At 38.4% G+C, this 21,031-nt stretch overlaps 1 protein-coding gene across 1 annotated transcript in view; it reads right to left on the bottom strand.

Moving 5' to 3' along the window:
• LOC128685992 (UDP-glycosyltransferase UGT5-like) overlaps positions 1 to 21,031 on the bottom strand; it is a 265,203-nt gene that overhangs the window by 141,175 nt on the left and 102,997 nt on the right. The window contains 1 exon segment of the mRNA XM_070083438.1: positions 9,019 to 9,212. Coding sequence (XP_069939539.1) covers positions 9,019 to 9,212 — 194 coding nt within the window.

The following is a 21,031-nucleotide window of genomic DNA, read 5'->3' on the forward strand; positions in this document are numbered from 1 at the left end:
TATATATATATATATATATATATATATATATATATATATATATATATATATATATATATATATATATATATATATATATATATATATATATATATATATATATATATATGTCGTGCCGAATATGTAAAACTGATAAGTTAGCAAGAACTCATTTATAATTAAGTCCTTTCTGAAAATTTCTCTAATACCTTTAAAGATACATTTTTTTCATTAATGTTAATGTAAAAATTTTCAATTTCGCTACAAAAGAATCTTAGAAAACTTACCTAACCTTATTATAACAAGAACAATTTATTTTAGCCTAACCCAACTAAATATATTTTAGATTTGTTTACAATAATCTAATACTAAACTAACACAGTGAAATATATTTTATTTCGTTAGGTTCAGAATGATTTTGGCGAAATTATTACATACACAAATTTTCTCTTGTCCTATATGGCAAGATGAGCGTTGCTATTTAAGCCAAGATCGCAAGTTCTGCCTATTCGGCACGACATATATATATATATATATATATATATATATATATATATATATATATATATATATATATATATATATATATATATATATATATATATATATCAATAACAACACTGCGCTAGCCAAGGATTCGAACCCATGTTGTACTGGCCTGCCTGGCAATATAAACACAAATGCAGTATAATGTGATCCTTTATTGACTACGTTTCGCCCACACAGTGGGCTTTTTCAAGTCACAAACAGAACTACCTGGGGTGGAAGGAACGCGAGTATTTATAGTCCGGCTGAGGTCAGGTGAAGAATGCTGCATCTGATGATGTACCGAGTTGGGTTGTAGAGTCTAAAAACTTGGGTAGCTTGGAAAGGAGACTGGACAAGTTTGTGAGCAGACCTTCTACAGTGTTCTTATGTGGGATAGCGATGAAGAAGTTTCTTGGCAAGTGGTTCAGCTATGTTATAGAAGCCACTATTCTGGTTGAAGTTGTCGGATATAGAAATAAGTGATGATTCCAGGATTCTTCGGTATTGAGTGTTGTCTTCTGTGGCGATAAGTCTTGAGTTTCTGTAGTTTATCAAGTGGTTGTGTGAATTACGGTGTTGTACGCAGGCATTCCTTGTGTCGTCAGACCTGCTTGCGTATTGGTGTTCTGAAATACGTGTTTGGAGGTCCCTTGATGTTTCGCCCACGTATAACTTGTTGCAGTCATTACAAGGGATTATGTATACCCCTGCAGAGGATGGAGGCTTGTCCTGCCTACTACTGGTGATGTCCTTGATGGTCGTGGTTGTGGAGGTAGATACTTGGAATGATGTTCTGGCAAAGATGTTGGAAACATCTTTCCAAGTATCTACCTCCACAACCACGACCATCAAGGACATCACCAGTAGTAGGCAGGACAAGCCTCCATCCTCTGCAGGGGTATACATAATCCCTTGTAATGACTGCAACAAGTTATACGTGGGCGAAACATCAAGGGACCTCCAAACACGTATTTTAGAACACCAATACGCAAGCAGGTCTGACGACACAAGGAATGCCTGCGTACAACACCGTAATTCACACAACCACTTGATAAACTACAGAAACTCAAGACTTATCGCCACAGAAGACAACACTCAATACCGAAGAATCCTGGAATCATCACTTATTTCTATATCCGACAACTTCAACCAGAATAGTGGCTTCTATAACATAGCTGAACCACTTGCCAAGAAACTTCTTCATCGCTATCCCACATAAGAACACTGTAGAAGGTCTGCTCACAAACTTGTCCAGTCTCCTTTCCAAGCTACCCAAGTTTTTAGACTCTACAACCCAACTCGGTACATCATCAGATGCAGCATTCTTCACCTGACCTCAGCCGGACTATAAATACTCGCGTTCCTTCCACCCCAGGTAGTTCTGTTTGTGACTTGAAAAAGCCCACTGTGTGGGCGAAACGTAGTCAATAAAGGATCACATTATACTGCATTTGTGTTTATATTGCCATTGTGTCGGTATTTTATACCATTTATTTCCACTGGCCTGCCTCATGGTAAGCGAGAACCACATGTCGCTTTAAACCACAGGACCACCCAACCCTACAAGAATGGCGCAGATGTATCTGAAACCTTGCATGTTCTTGAGACAGAAAAATGGACACCAGCAATCTTACCATCATGTAAAACAATTATAGGCTTTCGTTTTACACTCACTTGGCAGGACGGTAGTACCTCCCTGGGTGGTTGCTGTCTACCAACGTACTCTCTAGAATATATATATATATATATATATATATATATATATATATATATATATATATATATATATATATATATATATATATATATATATATATATATATATACACACACACACATATATATATATATATATATATATATATATATATATATATATATATATATATATATATATATACAGTGGACCTCCGCATAGCGAACTTAATCCGTGCAAGAGGGCTGGTCGTTATGCGAAATGTTCGCTATGCGAATTAATTTTCCCCATAAGAAATAATGGAAATAAAATTAATCCGTGCAAGACACCCAAAAGTATGAAAAAAAAAATTTTTTACCACAAAAAAAATGTTAATTTTAGTACACACAAACTGAAAAAGGCATGCACAATTACATGACACTTACTTTTATTGAAGATCTGATGATGATTGATGGGATGGGAGGAGGGGAGAGAGAGTGTTAGTGTTTAGAAGGGGAATCCCCTTCCATTAGGACTTGAGGTAGCAAGTCCTTTTCCGGGGTTACTTCCCTTCTTCTTTTAATGCCACTAGGACCAGCTTCAGAGTCACTGGACCTCTGTCGCACAACAAATCTGTCCATAGAGCTCTGTACCTCCCGTTCCTTTACGATTTGTCTAAAATGGGCCATAACATTGTCATTGAAATAGTTACCAGCACGGCTTGCAACAGCTGTGTCAGGGTGATTTTCATCCATAAAGGTTTGCAGTTCAACCCACTGTGCACACATTTCCTTAATTTTTGAAGTAGGCACAATGGATTCCACAACTGGCATAGGCTTCTCAGGGTTAGCCCCAAACCCTTCAAAATCTTTCTTAATTTCCATACTAATTCTCACCCTTTTTACCACAGGGTTGGCACTAGAAGCTTTCTTGGGGCCCATGGTCACTTATTTTCCAGAAACAGCACCGAAAACACTGTAATAATACGAAATATTCCGAGTGTATGCTTGAATGTTACCGCGGAGGGTGGCTGGTAAACAATGGACGCGTCTCGGACGAAGGTCGCTGAGCGGGTTTTTGTCCACTATGCGGGGCAAAATTTTGGCGAACAAAGCGTTCGCTATGCGGATTGTTCGCTATGCAAGGCGTTCGCTATGCGGGGGTCCACTGTATATATATATACATACATATATTAGGTAGTAGGTTGTAGACAGCAACCACCAGGGAGGTACTACCGTCCTGCCAAGTGAGTGTAAAACGAAAGCCTGTAATTGTTTTACATGATGGTAAGATTGCTGGTGTCCATTTTTCTGTCTCATGAACATGCAAGATTTCAGGTACGTCTTGGTACTTCTACTTACACTTAGGTCACACTACACATACTTGTACAAGCATATATATACACACCTCTTTGGGTTTTCTTCTATTTTCTTTCTAGTTCTTGTTCTTGTTTATTTCCTCTTATCTCCATGGGGAAGTGGAACAGAATTCTTCCTCCGTAAGCCATGCGTGTTTTAAGAGGCGACTAAAATGCCGGGAGCAAGGGGCTAGTAACCCTTTCTCCCATAAAAATTACTAAATTTAAAAAGAGAAACTTTCTTTTTTCTTTTTGGGCCACCCTGCCTCGGTGGGATATGGCCGATGTGTTGAAAGAAAGAAAGAAAATATATATATGTATATATATATATATATATATGTATATATATATATATATATATATATATATATATATATATATATATATATATATATATATATATATATATATATATATATTTTATTATCACACCGGCCGATTCCCACCAAAGCAGGGTGGCCCGAAAAAGAAAAACTTTCACCATCATTCACTCCATCACTGTCTTGCCAGAAGGGTGCTTTACACTACAGTTTTTAAACTGCAACATTAACACCCCTCCTTCAGAGTGCAGGCACTGTACTTCCCATCTCCAGGACTCAAGTCCGGCCTGCCGGTTTCCCTGAATCCCTTCATAAATGTTACTTTGCTCACACTCCAACAGCACGTCAAGTATTAAAAACCATTTGTCTCCATTCACTCCTATCAAACACGCTCACGCATGCCTGCTGGAAGTCCAAGCCCCTCGCACACAAAACCTCCTTTACCCCCTCCCTCCAACCCTTCCTAGGCCGACCCCTACCCCGCCTTCCTTCCACTACAGACTGATACACTCTTGAAGTCATTCTGTTTCGCTCCATTCTCTCTACATGTCCGAACCACCTCAACAACCCTTCCTCAGCCCTCTGGACAACAGTTTTGGTAATCCCGCACCTCCTCCTAACTTCCAAACTACGAATTCTCTGCATTATATTCACACCACACATTGCCCTCAGACATGACATCTCCACTGCCTCCAGCCTTCTCCTCGCTGCAACATTCATCACCCACGCTTCACACCCATATAAGAGCGTTGGTAAAACTATACTCTCATACATTCCCCTCTTTGCCTCCAAGGACAAAGTTCTTTGTCTCCACAGACTCCCAAGTGCACCACTCACTCTTTTTCCCTCATCAATTCTATGATTCACCTCATCTTTCATAGACCCATCCGCTGACACGTCCACTCCCAAATATCTGAATACGTTCACCTCCTCCATACTCTCTCCCTCCAATCTGATATTCAATCTTTCATCACCTAATCTTTTTGTTATCCTCATAACCTTACTCTTTCCTGTATTCACCTTTAATTTTCTTCTTTTGCACACCCTACCAAATTCATCCACCAATCTCTGCAACTTCTCTTCAGAATCTCCCAAGAGCACAGTGTCATCAGCAAAGAGCAGCTGTGACAACTCCCACTTTGTGTGTGATTCTTTATCTTTTAACTCCACGCCTCTTGCCAAGACCCTCGCATTTACTTCTCTTACAACCCCATCTATAAATATATTAAACAACCACGGTGACATCACACATCCTTGTCTAAGGCCTACTTTTACTGGGAAAAAATTTCCCTCTTTCCTACATACTCTAACTTGAGCCTCACTATCCTCGTAAAAACTCTTCACTGCTTTCAGTAACCTACCTCCTACACCATACACTTGCAACATCTGCCACATTGCCCCCCTATCCACCCTGTCATACGCCTTTTCCAAATCCATAAATGCCACAAAGACCTCTTTAGCCTTATCTAAATACTGTTCACTTATATGTTTCACTGTAAACACCTGGTCCACACACCCCCTACCTTTCCTAAAGCCTCCTTGTTCATCTGCTATCCTATTCTCCGTCTTACTCTTAATTCTTTCAATTATAACTCTACCATACACTTTACCAGGTACACTCAACAGACTTATCCCCCTATAATTTTTGCACTCTCTTTTATCCCCTTTGCCTTTATACAAAGGAACTATGCATGCTCTCTGCCAATCCCTAGGTACCTTACCCTCTTCCATACATTTATTAAATAATTGCACCAACCACTCCAAAACTATATCCCCACCTGCTTTTAACATTTCTATCTTTATCCCATCAATCCCGGCTGCCTGACCCCCTTTCATTTTACCTACTGCCTCACGAACTTCCCCCACACTCACAACTGGCTCTTCCTCACTCCTACAAGATGTTATTCCTCCTTGCCCTATACACGAAATCACAGCTTCCCTATCTTCATCAACATTTAACAATTCCTCAAAATATTCCTTCCATCTTCCCAATACCTCTAACTCTCCATTTAATAACTCTCCTCTCCTATTTTTAACTGACAAATCCATTTGTTCTCTAGGCTTTCTTAACTTGTTAATCTCACTCCAAAACTTTTTCTTATTTTCAACAAAATTTGTTGATAACATCTCACCCACTCTCTCATTTGCTCTCTTTTTACATTGCTTCACCACTCTCTTAACTTCTCTCTTTTTCTCCATATACTCTTCCCTCCTTGCATCACTTCTACTTTGTAAAAACTTCTCATATGCTAACTTTTTCTCCCTTACTACTCTCTTTACATCATCATTCCACCAATCGCTCCTCTTCCCTCCTGCACCCACTTTCCTGTAACCACAAACTTCTGCTGAACACTCTAACACTACATTTTTAAACCTACCCCATACCTCTTCGACCCCATTGCCTATGCTCTCATTAGCCCATCTATCCTCCAATAGCTGTTTATATCTTACCCTAACTGCCTCCTCTTTTAGTTTATAAACCTTCACCTCTCTCTTCCCTGATGCTTCTATTCTCCTTGTATCCCATCTACCTTTTACTCTCAGTGTAGCTACAACTAGAAAGTGATCTGATATATCTGTGGCCCCTCTATAAACATGTACATCCTGAAGTCTACTCAACAGTCTTTTATCTACCAATACATAATCCAACAAACTACTGTCATTTCGCCCTACATCATATCGTGTATACTTATTTATCCTCTTTTTCTTAAAATATGTATTACCTATAACTAAACCCCTTTCTATACAAAGTTCAATCAAAGGGCTCCCATTATCATTTACACCTGGCACCCCAAACTTACCTACCACACCCTCTCTAAAAGTTTCTCCTACTTTAGCATTCAAGTCCCCTACCACAATTACTCTCTCACTTGGTTCAAAGGCTCCTATACATTCACTTAACATCTCCCAAAATCTCTCTCTCTCCTCTGCATTCCTCTCTTCTCCAGGTGCATACACGCTTATTATGACCCACTTATATATATATATATATATATATATATATATATATATATATATATATATATATATATATATATATATATATATATATATATATATATATTTTAACAAGTCGGCCGTCTCCCACCGAGGCAGGGTGACCCAAAAAAGAAAGAAAATCCCCAAAAAGAAAATACTTTCATCATCATTCAACACTTTCACCACACACACATTATCACTGCTTTTGCAGAGGTGCTCAGAATACAACAGTTTAGAAGCATATACGTATAAAGATACACAACATATCCCTCCAAACTGCCAATATTCCAAACCCCTCCTTTAAAGTGCAGGCATTGTACTTCCCATTTCCAGGACTCAAGTCCGACTATATGAAAATAACCGGTTTCCCTGAATCCCTTCACTAAATATTACCCTGCTCACACTCCAACAGATCGTCAGGTCCCAAGTATCATTCGTCTCCAATCACTCCTATCTAACACGCTCATGCACGCTTGCTGGAAGTCCAAACCCCTCGCCCACAAAACCTCCTTTACCCCCTCTTTCCAACCCTTTCGAGGACGACCCCTACCCCTCTTTCCTTCCCCTATAGATTTATATGCTTTCCATGTCATTCTACTTTGATCCATTCTCTCTAAATGACCAAACCACCTCAACAACCCCTCTTCTGCCCTCTGACTAATGCTTTCATTAACTCCACACCTTCTCCTAATTTCCACACTCCGAATTTTCTGCATAATATTTACACCACACATTGCCCTTAAACAGGACATCTCCACTGCCTCCAACCGTCTCCTCGCTGCTGCATTTACCACCCAAGCTTCACACCCATATAAGAGTGTTGGTACTACTATACTTTCATACATTCCCTTCTTTGCCTCCATAGATAACGTTTTTTGACTCCACATATACCTCAACGCACCACTCACCTTTTTTCCCTCATCAATTCTATGATTAACCTCATCCTTCATAAATCCATCCATATATATATATATATATATATATATATATATATATATATATATATATATATATATATATATATATATATATATATATATATATATATATATATATGCAAAACAACCACTCTGAAAGAATAGAGAAATTCCAAGCGCTTTCGTGACTACTCACATTATCAAGGAACTATGAAAGTAAAGCATCCAAGGAAGCTATATAAGGGGTCTGGCCGGCACCTCACTATCAGATCCCAGAACGGTTTAAACACCTGACACGCGCCGACCCAACTTGGATAGGTCCTTGGCACAACTCACCCCACAAACTATTCTACCCAAGAAATAAGAAATTTTAACGATTATTTGTCCAGTGTATTATTAAATTCTTCCCAAATTCTATTAATTATAAATGGATCTAATTTATATAAACCAAAGGAAATATTCATATTATTGTCAAAACTGCTTTTTATGAAACAAGATTCAATTATATTCCTGTCGACCATGGACTTGCTTGATACTACTTTCTCAACTTTTTGAAAATCAATTGGATGGTTAAAATCTCTTACATGAATATATATATTGCATATATATATATATATATATATATATATATATATATATATATATATATATATATATATATATATATATATATATGTATATATATATATATATATATATATATATATATATATATATATATATATATATATATATATATATATATATATATATATATATATATATGTGTGTGTGTGTGTGTGTGTGTGTATGTGTGTGTGTGTGTATGTGTGTGTGTGTGTGTGTGTAAGAGTGATTAGGCTGCAATCTACCGATTTCTTGAGCGTTGTGTTATTGATAATAACTGCAACGAAAGAGGGTTATGATAATACTTTTCACTCATTGTGTGATCTTAACCCAGTATTTACTATCAGCATTTCTTACCATGAGTATTGGTTTTGAATCATTTTGTTTTCATGTTTGTAAAGCTGATACCAGTGATGATACAAGGTAGAACCAACAGTGATGATACAAGGTAGAACCAACAGTGATGATACAAGGTAGAACCAACAGTGATGATACAAGGTAGAACCAAGAAATAATGATTAAGAATATGAAGAGTTATAAAAAAAAGGTGAAAAAAATTATCATTGCAAATAAAAAAGTTCTTTGGTTCATTAAAACTAGAGAAGGAATAAAAAAAATAACAGGGGAGCAGATTACGAAAATAACACGAAAACTCACTTGGGAATTACGTAATGCATATTGATGACATTATACATCAACTGACTGAGTGTGCTGATTATTCTACCAATGAAGGTAAGAGGGTAGCCTAGGTCCAGTAAGTAATTGCCCTCTATGGAAGGGAACTTTGGGTTGCCTGCCAGGTCACTCATGGATTCATGCAGCATGTTTGGAGACACGTGAACATAGGGAACCTGGAAAATACATTAGCAAACTGGTGACTGTGATGAATGATCGATAGACATCTTTTCCTCAATAGTTCTTTTATTCTTAGTTATCTTTTTTCATGATTTGTAATATAAATATATTTAAATCAATATCTTAAGTGTTTCCTATAATTCAGCTTAAGTCACTTAAACAAACGGATAGGATGGATTTTTTTATGTCTGTATTCTGAGCTAAACTGTACTGAATTACTGAACCTACATTACCTTCAAGGAGATTCTCTATTGGTCCACAAATTGTATCTGAGGTGAATGAAATCCAACCCTTAGACCCCATTTTAGCATTATTTTAGCACTATTTTAGCACTATAATTAACTGGCATCGCTTGCTTACTCTCTGCTTGTTTAGGTTCAGCGTATTTCATTAAAATTATGTATTTAGTCGATTGTAACAATGCTCTTCCCAATTAACTTAATTTTTTCAATTCTTCTTACACAAAGGGAATTATTTCTGATGTTTAGTTGGCTCATCTGAAAACCTGGTTTAAATTTAAGTCATTATTTTCGTCTCAGATAATTAGTCCTATTCAACTTTGCAAAAACAATTGACAGATATCGAAGATGAGGAAATAGGTTTACAACTTTTTAGTGGTCTCCGGTTTTGCTCTATTTACGTCTCATTGTATCCCAGTCTTCTAGACAGCACTGCATTATTCATTGTATCCCAGTCTTCTAGACAGCACTGCATTATTCATTGTATCCCAGTCTTCTAGACAGCACTGCATTATTCATTGTATCCCAGTCTTCTAGACTTCACTGCATTATTCATTGTATCCCAGTCTTCTAGACAGCACTGCATTATTCATTGTATCCCAGTCTTCTAGACTTCACTGCATTATTCATTGTATCCCAGTCTTCTAGACAGCACTGCATTATTCATTGTATCCCAGTCTTCTAGACATCACTGCATTATTCATTGTATCCCAGTCTCCTAGACATCACTGCATTATTCATTGTCTCCTAGTCTCCTAGACATCACTGCATTATTCATTGAATCCCAGTCTTCTAGACATCACTGCATTATTCATTGTATCCCAGTCTTCTAGACTTCACTGCATTATTCATTGTATCCCAGTCTTCTAGACAGCACTGCATTATTCATTGTATCCCAGTCTTCTAGACTTCACTGCATTATTCATTGTATCCCAGTCTTCTAGACAGCACTGCATTATTCATTGTATCCCAGTCTTCTAGACATCACTGCATTATTCATTGTATCCCAGTCTCCTAGACATCACTGCATTATTCATTGTCTCCTAGTCTCCTAGACATCACTGCATTATTCATTGTCTCCTAGTCTCCTAGACTTCACTGCATTATTCATTGTATCCCAGTCTTCTAAACATCACTGCATTATTCATTGTATCAAAGTCTTCTAGGCAGCACTGCATTATTCATTGTATCCCAGTCTTCTAAACATCACTGCATTATTCATTGTATCCCAGTCTTCTAGACAGCACTGCATTATTCATTGTATCAAAGTCTTCTAGACAGCATTGCATTATTCATTGTCTCCCAGTCTTCTAGCCATCACTGCATTATTCATTGTATCCCAGTCTTCTAGACATCACTGCATTATTCATTGTATCCCAGTCTTCTAGACATCACTGCATTATTCATTGTATCCCAGTCTTCTAGACATCACTGCATTATTCATTGTATCCCAGTCTTCTAGACATCACTGCATTATTCATTGTATCCCAGTCTTCTAGACAGCACTGCATTATTCATTGTATCCCAGTCTTCTAGACAGCACTGCATTATTCATTGTATCCCAGTCTTCTAGACAGCACTGCATTATTCATTGTATCCCAGTCTTCTAGACATCACTGCATTATTCATTGTCTACCAGTCTTCTAGCCATCACTGCATTATTCATTGTATCCCAGTCTTCTAGACAGCACTGCATTATTCATTGTCTCCTAGTCTCCTAGACATCACTGCATTATTCATTGTCTCCTAGTCTCCTAGACTTCACTGCATTATTCATTGTATCCCAGTCTTCTAGCCATCACTGCATTATTCATTGTCTACCAGTCTTCTAGCCATCACTGCATTATTCATTGTATCCCAGTCTTCTAGACAGCACTGCATTATTCATTGTCTCCTAGTCTCCTAGACATCACTGCATTATTCATTGTCTCCTAGTCTCCTAGACTTCACTGCATTATTCATTGTATCCCAGTCTTCTAGCCATCACTGCATTATTCATTGTATCCCAGTCTTCTAGCCATCACTGCATTATTCATTGTATCCCAGTCTTCTAGGCATCACTGCATTATTCATTGTATCCCAGTCTTCTAGCCATCACTGCATTATTCATTGTATCCCAGTCTTCTAGCCATCACTGCATTATTCATTGTCTACCAGTCTTCTAGCCATCACTGCATTATTCATTGTCTACCAGTCTTCTAGCCATCACTGCATTATTCATTGTATCCCAGTCTTCTAGCCATCACTGCATTATTCATTGTATCCCAGTCTTCTAGCCATCACTGCATTATTCATTGTCTCACTGTCTTCTAGCCATCACTGCATTATTCATTGTCTACCAGTCTTCTAGCCATCACTGCATTATTCATTGTCTACCAGTCTTCTAGCCATCACTGCATTATTCATTGTATCCCAGTCTTCTAGATAGCACTGCATTATTCATTGTATCCCAGTCTTCTAGGCAGCACTGCATTATTCATTGTATCCCAGTTTTCTAGGCAGCACTGCATTATTCATTGTATCCCAGTCTTCTAGGCAACACTGCATTATTCATTGTATCCCAGTCTTCTAGGCAACACTGCATTATTCATTGTATCCCAGTCTTCTAGGCAACATTGCATTATTCATTGTATCCCAGTTTTCTAGGCAGCACTGCATTATTTGTGGAGAAATTTTCTCCAGGAGGGGGGTATCAGCCCCCTTCAGCCCTTTCAGCCCTTTCAGCCCTGAGGGGCCAAGCCTCTTAGCCCTGAGGGGCCACTCAGAAGGGGAGAGCATCTTGTTTACTGCTAGAGTGAGTAATTAATCACAGATGCTATGCCATGTACCAAGTGACCTCTGCTCCTTGCAGCGGTGTTGCAAAGTGTAATTTTATAAGAGACAGTACATCTCTTATTTAGCAGGACAATTAAGGAAAATCCTGCTCCCACTTTATTACCATAGTAAAAATAGTGTACATTGTTGTCTACGCTTAAGACAGCAAGAAACAAACATTCTGCTTTGCTTCATCGAGGAGGTGACAAGGATGCAAGGTACTAGGTCAGCGTTTTTTTTTGTGCTGGGGGCAGCTTCTGCATGGAGCGCTGTGGCGTCGGGCAGACTATCTTTGACTCTACTACGAGTGACACTGACGCCAGGAGATCTGTGCGTAGGTGTGAACAAGGTGTCTCTAGCACAAACACATAAGAGAGGTGTGATCAGCTTCTCTTGTGATACATTGTGAACAATAAAGACAAATCTTGTGGAACATAGTGTACCAGTGTGCGTTTCCTAGACAATGGAAGACGTGGACATCCAAGGACACTTCAGCTTCTATCAAGTCACCGATATCTGTCGAAGGTGTTGAGAACACCATAGCTCACGTTACAAAGAGCAAGGTATGTTACGAATTTCTTGTAGATCGGGGGATTGCGCAATTCTTGAGTCACAAGGAGTTTGTAATCAACCTATAATCGGCAGTAAGGTGTGGACTTTTGAGTCCAAACAAGTAAGTATTTCGTCAGCCATCATCGAATGAAATATGCTGACATAACACCCCCTAGGGGTAATTTATACTTACAAATTGTATCTCTTGACAGCCTACTGTTGTGATGGTTTCGACAGCTTCTAGACCTCGTCTGCAGGGGCGGCTGTGTAGACGATTTGCTGTCATTTATCAGCTAAGTGTTCATTATATATAGTTATAATAAACGCGGCAGGTAAGGCCAAGATTCTCAACAGAGTTTTGGTCGTGCTCGAACCGGATAAAGACCACACTGTGGTCCAAACATGTTGTACTACAGTGTACAAATAACCTATGAGCCAAGGTCCTTCGAAAAAAGCTGTAAAACTAGTGTTTTACAATATAAATCAGTATAAATGAGTCCCTCCAGACTCAGTCACAGAGAATGGGCAGCCAAAAGAAAACGGGCGCTCACCCAGCGTTCACCCAACGAAAACGGGAGCTGGGTGACTCACCCAACAAGAAGACGGGGGATGGTATCCTGCACCCTCCATCAACTGCTCCAATCTGGAGAAATCGCTGATTAATACAACACCACCAAGTGATGTTGTTTGTCTGAGTGTATATATACACATAGTGTTTATAATGTTTATAGACAGAAATTAAGAGACAAGATTGTGTTAAAGTTTGTTTCTTATAGATCTACCTGTTATATTAAAGGAACTTATATATAAAGTGTAAGCTTTCAAATATATATTAACAGTGAAATTTATATATGTGTAAGTAATATTCACGTGTGATTACAGTTATACAGTGACATTTATAGTGTATAGTGAATGAAGTGTATAACATCGTTATTTACGATTAATCATCATGGGCAGGCTGACACAGCAAACTCTAAGCCATAAACACCAGACACATGTACCCTGTACCCTTCATGGTCATTGACCCTGAGGTTAAGCTTAGTGGGTCAGTAGTGTCTGACTCGATTATTGCTGACTTAAGCATAACAAAAACTCAGCTGTTTATAGCAGTACAGTGTTTTTTAAACACTCTAAGTGTGGTGCTAGAATTTTCAGTATACCATTAAAATGGCTTGTTTGAAAACTCAGTTTCAGTCTTTACAGACTAAGATTACACAATTAGAAAATCTAATTTCAGTCTGTCTAGGATTAACTCAAGATACAAACATAGATTTTGATGATCTTGAGGTCAAGTTTGAATTATTTACACAATGCATGGAAATAATTAATTCAGACTATACACATTATGAAAATAAATTTCTTGAATCAGATCCATCTGAGGATGAAATTAAAAATGTTTTGGATACTTTTAGTGATCAACAATTAAGGTGGACAGGAGTACAGGCTATCTGCCGCAAAACTCTGTCACAGAGACCTACTGTAACTAGTGGTCAAACACCTGTTACACCTGTAACAACAACAAGTGTCCCATTACCAAGCTTACCTACATTGTCATTACCTATTTTCCAAGGTCATAATTATGAAGAATTCATTAGTGGTTTTCAATCCATAGTAAATTCACGAACTGACATAGATGAAATTGCTAAGTTCAATTATCTTAAATGTCTTGTGAAGGGAGAACCCTATGAACTGATTAAGTCATTTCCGGTGGTTAAAGGTAATTATCAAATAGCCTTACGTGTCTTAGCAGACAATTACTTCGATGCTGACAAGGCTAGAGTTAGACATGCAGTCTTAATATCAAGCTTGAAGCCACCCAAACATTGTTATTCAGACTTACAGGCATTTAGAATCACATTAGACAATAGTCTCATATCTCTAGGTGCTAAATATGACCTAAGACAATGTGATTGGTTTGTCAGTGGTATTGTACAGGATAAGCTGTCACCACAAACTATTGAACGATTAAATATTATGTTCAATAAACGCTATTTCACTTGTGAAGAAATTAGCAATGGTTTACAAACAATAGTTTCATGCATGCAAGCAACGAGACAAGATGAAAAATCCACAAATCCAGTGGATAATAAACCTTCAACTCAGTATAAAAAGAATATACCTACTCCCACTAAACCACATAATGGGAAATCCCATATAGGCATTTATCAAGCTGTGAATACAACAGACAGTAAACAAACTGTCATACATAAACGTACTCCAAAATGTGTACTTTGTGATGGAACACATTGGGCACAGTATTGTATTCAATACACATCAATGGAGGCACGTAAACAACGTGTTCATCAGCTGAAAACATGCATCAAGTGTTTAGGTGAACACAAGGGAGGAAAATGCTCACTGAAGAAGTGTTTTAAATGCAAGGGTATGCATCATACAGCATTATGCCCAAATACTTTTGCTGAACAACAGCAGACTTCCACAGAATCAGGAAGTCAACAAGCAACAGCATTAAATGTGAGAGATAAGTTTAAAGCAACTGCTCTCCCGATAGCTCGAGTTGAGTTATCTAATAAATTACACAAAACCAATGTGCTAACACTATTTGATCAAGGCTCACAAAGGTCCTTCATAAGAAGAACAGTGTTGCAGAAACTGAATAAACAACCCTATGCCAAAATACAGTTAGATATAGCTGGGTTTTTCCACAATTCTGGTACACAGACATATGACCTAGCCAGAATCACTGTTGGTCTAGGAAACAGGAAAAAGACAGTAGAAGCTGTGGTAGTAGATGATTTGCCTAAGTCTGTGCAGATCCAGGGATTAAAAGAAACAGTTGCAGCACTGAAAGCAGCTAAGGTCGAGTTAGCCTGTCCTGACATACAGACGGACACAATTAGTCCAATTGATTTAATCATTGGAAGTGATTATTATCACTGTTTTGTGCAAAATATAGTAAGTAAACATGATGTTCACTTGCTGAAAACAGCAGGAGGCCACATGATATGTGGTCCCATTCCCTCTCAAAGTGGGAAAGAAGCTGATATTGATTCAGTGGAAAATGTACTAGTTACGAGAATAACCGCTGATCATGTACCACAGCAAAAATTATCATTACTGGAAGAAATGAATGAACCAGCTGATAAGTTGTGGGATTTAGATGCGATAGGTATTGATGTAAATGAACCAAGCCCACAAGAGTCTCAGACTTATAACCAATATTTGGACACTGTCAAATATAAAGATGGACAGTATTGGGTTAGGTTACCATGGAAATTAAATCCACCACATCTACCTAGCAATTATCGCATGGCTTTTGGACAGATGAAAGCACAAATACATGAGCTCAGGAAGAATCCAGAGCTACTGACTGTCTATGATAATATCATACAAGAACAGTTGGACAATAAATTCATTGAGGAAATAGTCGAAGATAAGTTGAAGACAAACGCTCATTATCTCCCGCACCATGGAGTCAGAAAAGATTCTGAAACCACTCCACTACGTGTTGTATATAATTGCAGCGCACGTGCAAATAAAGATGTAGCAAGTCTTAATGACTGTCTGATGACCGGACCCTCACTAACTGAGAAGCTTGGAGACGTGCTTATGAAATTTCGCACAAACCCATATGCCTACACGGCTGATATTTCCAAGGCTTTCTTAAGAGTAGGACTACAAGAAATAGATAGAGATTATACTCGATTCTTGTGGCCTGAAAATCCACATGATCCTCAAAGTCCTGTGAAAACTTATCGTTTCAAATCAGTATTATTTGGTGCAACATCCTCTCCATTTTTACTAGAAGCTACTCTAAATACACATTTGAAGAAATCTGAAAGTCCCTTCAAAGAAGTCTTAAAGAAAAGTTTCTATGTGGACAATCTTCAAGGTACTGTGAATAAAGAGGAGGATTTGAAATCCTTATACAGAGAAGCTAACAAGGAGATGAAAGAAGCAAATATGCCTCTAAGGATGTGGAATACAAATTCAAAACAATTAAGGGAACTTATTAAAGAAGATTTCCCTGAAACTGAAATTCCTGATTGCAACAATATGCTGGGACTTAATTGGAACACACAGGAAGATACTTTGAGTCTCAAAAGGATAAACAATAAATCATGCAGTACACTCACTAAACGTAGTTTACTGTCAGAGGTATCACAATGTTTTGATCCTCTAGGACTCGTCTCACCAATTACCATAAAAGGTAAAATGCTTATGCAAGATGCATGGAAACTCAAAATTGGATGGGATGAGAACTTGCCTCTAGAAATGAGTCAAGCATGGGATGAAATATCCAGGGAGTTTAAACAACTTCATCAAATTAAATTTCCCAGACAAATAGGTCAAGAGGGAAACAAGTACACATTACATGTGTTCTGTGATGCGTCAACCAGAGGTTATGGCGCTGTAGCTTACATGAGTAATGCTGAAGGAAGTACACTAATTACTTCAAAGGCCAGGGTAGCACCCTTGAAGGTCAGAACAGTACCACAATTGGAACTGACAGCACTCTATGTAGGTACAAAATTAGCTGTCTATCTCAACAAAGTACTTGATCATCTCACTATTGAGAAAACCGTGATCTGGAGTGATAATGAAGCAGTTCTCCAGTGGTTAAGAAATAATAAGAGTAAGCTGGTCTATGTATAGAACAGAGTAGCAGAAATAAAAGAGATGCAGAGAGATTATCTCTTTCTTCACGTCTCTACCCAAGAGAATCCAGCTGACATGTTGTCACGTGGTGTCCCACTCAAGAAATTTGTGAATAATAAATTATGGCTCCACGGACCGAACTGGCTCTCTAATGAAAATAACTGGCCTCAGCAAAAAGCTCACATTATGCCAGAAGAAACAGTCTGCTTGAACACAGCAGAAATAAGCTGTGTAAATACTGCAGACACAACAGAAATAGTCATTGATGGATCTAAATACTCATCTCTGGGTAAACTATTAAGAGTTACAGCTCTTGTCTTTAAATTCATTAAAGGAATAAAACCTGATTATGAATATCTTGAACCCATTAAATACTGGGTGAAACTAATACAGAAAGATGTTTTCTCTACAGAATATAAATTTCTAGAAACACAAGATAAATCCCCAAAGAAACCTGTTATGATTAATTCTTTAGGACTTTATCTCGACTCAGAAAAGATTATAAGATGTCGAGGAAGAATTCATAATTCTTCACTACCTAAAGAAGCCATACATCCAATATTGATTCCCAAGAATCATTGGCTAACAAAACTGATTGTGCAAAACGCCCACAGTAACGTGTTACATTTTGGGGTAGCTGACACACTTTGTCATATACGACAATCCTACTGGATACCTCAAGGTCGACAAAGTGTGAAAAAACAAATAAAGGACTGTATTACTTGTCGTCACTACGATATGCGAGTATGTCAGTATCCAGGTTCACCTCCATATCCCTCTGAAAGAGTTTGTCATATCACTCCATTTGAGGTGACAGGTGTAGATTACACTGGACCAATAATTTTAACCAAAACAGTTGACAAAGTTCCCATCAAGGTGTACATCTGTTTGTTCACTTGTGCTACAACTAGAGCAGTACATCTAGAAGTAGCCACTGACATGTCTGCTCAAACTTTTATCAAATTATTCAGAAGGTTTGCAGCCAGAAGGGGATGTCCTAGACTGATGATTTCAGATAATGCAACGAACTTTGTTGCTGGTGCTGCTTATATAAGCAAGATCTTTGAACAACCAGAAGTACAACAGATGCTGAATCAACGCAGATGTCGTTGGAGATACATTCCTCCTAAATCTCCATGGCACGGCGGATTTTATGAAAGAATGATAGGCATTGTAAAACGTTGTTTAAGGAAGACTCTTCATCGTCAGAGAATAGATTTAGAAGAATTCCGTACAGTTGTGACTGAAATAGAAAATAGAGTCAACAACAGACCTCTAACTTATGTTACCGATGATCTGGACAATTTAGAAGTGTTAAGTCCATCTCATTTACTCCATGGCAGAAGGCTCGAACCTGTTCCTCCCATGAATGATAAAGAAATCATAGAGGATCCTACTTATTTCGAACCTGAGCAACTCAGACTTAAATTCAAACACCTTAATAAAGTGATTGAACGTTGGGAGAAAATTTGGCGAGAAGACTATCTCACCTCATTGAGAGAACACTTCTATGGAGCTGGTGTTCCTGAAAATCATAAGTCCTTAAGACCTGGTGACATAGTGATTATTGACAATGATGGTCCGAGGTCCCAATGGCCACTTGGAAAAATTGTGACCATATATCCTGATGCAAATGGAATCATCAGGACAGTTGATGTTTTGAGCAAAGGTGTAGTGAATAAGCGGACAATAAATAAACTAGTGCCGTTAGAATTACACAGTGTTGAAAATAAAATTAGTGATTCTCCAGAAACCACACAAACTAAAGCTGTTCAGAAAAGATAAGCAGCAGTGGTGGCGAGTGAGAAAATTAAATTAATGTTAAGTGATGAATAGTTCACCTGCAGCGAACCTCCGCCGCCCCCCAGTGTGGAGAAATTTTCTCCAGGAGGGGGTATCAGCCCCCTTCAGCCCTTTCAGCCCTGAGGGGCCAAGCCTCTTAGCCCTGAGGGGCCACTCAGAAGGGGCGAGCATCTTGTTTACTGCTAGAATGAGTAATTAATCACAGATGCTATGCCATGTACCAAGTGACCTCTGCTCCTTGCAGCGGTGTTGCAAAGTGTAATTTTATAAGAGACAGTACATCTCTTACTTAGCAGGACAATTAAGGAAAATCCTGCTCCCACTTTATTACCATAGTAAAAATAGTGTACATTGTTGTCTACGCTTAAGACAGCAAGAAACAAACATTCTGCTTTGCTTCATCGAGGAGGTGACAAGGATGCAAGGTACTAGGTCAGCGTTTTTTTTTGTGCTGGGGGCAGCTTCTGCATGGAGCGCTGTGGCGTCGGGCAGACTATCTTTGACTCTACTACGAGTGACACTGACGCCAGGAGATCTGTGCGTAGGTGTGAACAAGGTGTCTCTAGCACAAACACATAAGAGAGGTGTGATCAGCTTCTCTTGTGATACATTGTGAACAATAAAGACAAATCTTGTGGAACATAGTGTACCAGTGTGCGTTTCCTAGACAATGGAAGACGTGGACATCCAAGGACACTTCAGCTTCTATCAAGTCACCGATATCTGTCGAAGGTGTTGAGAACACCATAGCTCACGTTACAAAGAGCAAGGTATGTTACGAATTTCTTGTAGATCGGGGGATTGTGCAATTCTTGAGTCACAAGGAGTTTGTAATCAACCTATAATCGGCAGTTAGGTGTGGACTTTTGAGTCCAAACAAGTAAGTATTTCGTCAGCCATCATCGAATGAAATATGCTGACATAACACCCCCTAGGGGTAATTTATACTTACAAATTGTATCTCTTGACAGCCTACTGTTGTGATGGTTTCGACAGCTTCTAGACCTCGTCTGCAGGGGCGGCTGTGTAGACGATTTGCTGTCATTTATCAGCTAAGTGTTCATTATATATAGTTATAATAAACGCAGCAGGTAAGGCCAAGATTCTCAACATTATTCATTGTATCCCAGTCTTTTGAACAGCACTGCATTATTCATTGTATCCAATTCTTCTAGACAACACTGCATTATTCATTTTATCCCAGTCTTCTAGACATCACTGCATTATTCATTGTATCCCAGTCTTCTAGACATCACTGCATTATTCATTGTCTCCCAGTCTTCTAGACATCACTGCATTATTGATTGTATCCCAGTCTTCTAGACATCACTGCATTATTCATTGTCTCCCAGTCTTATAGACATCACTGCATTATTCATTGTCTCCCAGTCTTCTAGACATCACTGCATTATTCATTGTATCCCAGTCTTATAGACATCACTGCATTATTCATTGTCTCCCAGTCTTATAGACATCACTGCATTATTCATTGTATCCCAGTCTTCTAGGCATCACTGCATTATTCATTGTATCCCAGTCTTCTAGGCATCACTGCATTATTCATTGTATCCCAGTCTTCTAGACATCACTGCATTGTTCATTGTATCCCAGTCTTCTAGACATCACTGCAATATTCATTGTCTCCTAATCTTCTAGACATCACTGCTTTATTCATTGTATCCCAGTCTTCTAGACATCACTGCATTATTCATTGTCTCCTAATCTTCTAGACATCACTGCTTTATTCATTGTATCCCAGTCTTCTAGACATCACTGCTTTATTCATT

Source organism: Cherax quadricarinatus, chromosome 9, assembly GCF_038502225.1.
Source record: "Cherax quadricarinatus isolate ZL_2023a chromosome 9, ASM3850222v1, whole genome shotgun sequence".
Classification (NCBI taxonomy): domain Eukaryota; kingdom Metazoa; phylum Arthropoda; class Malacostraca; order Decapoda; family Parastacidae; genus Cherax; species Cherax quadricarinatus.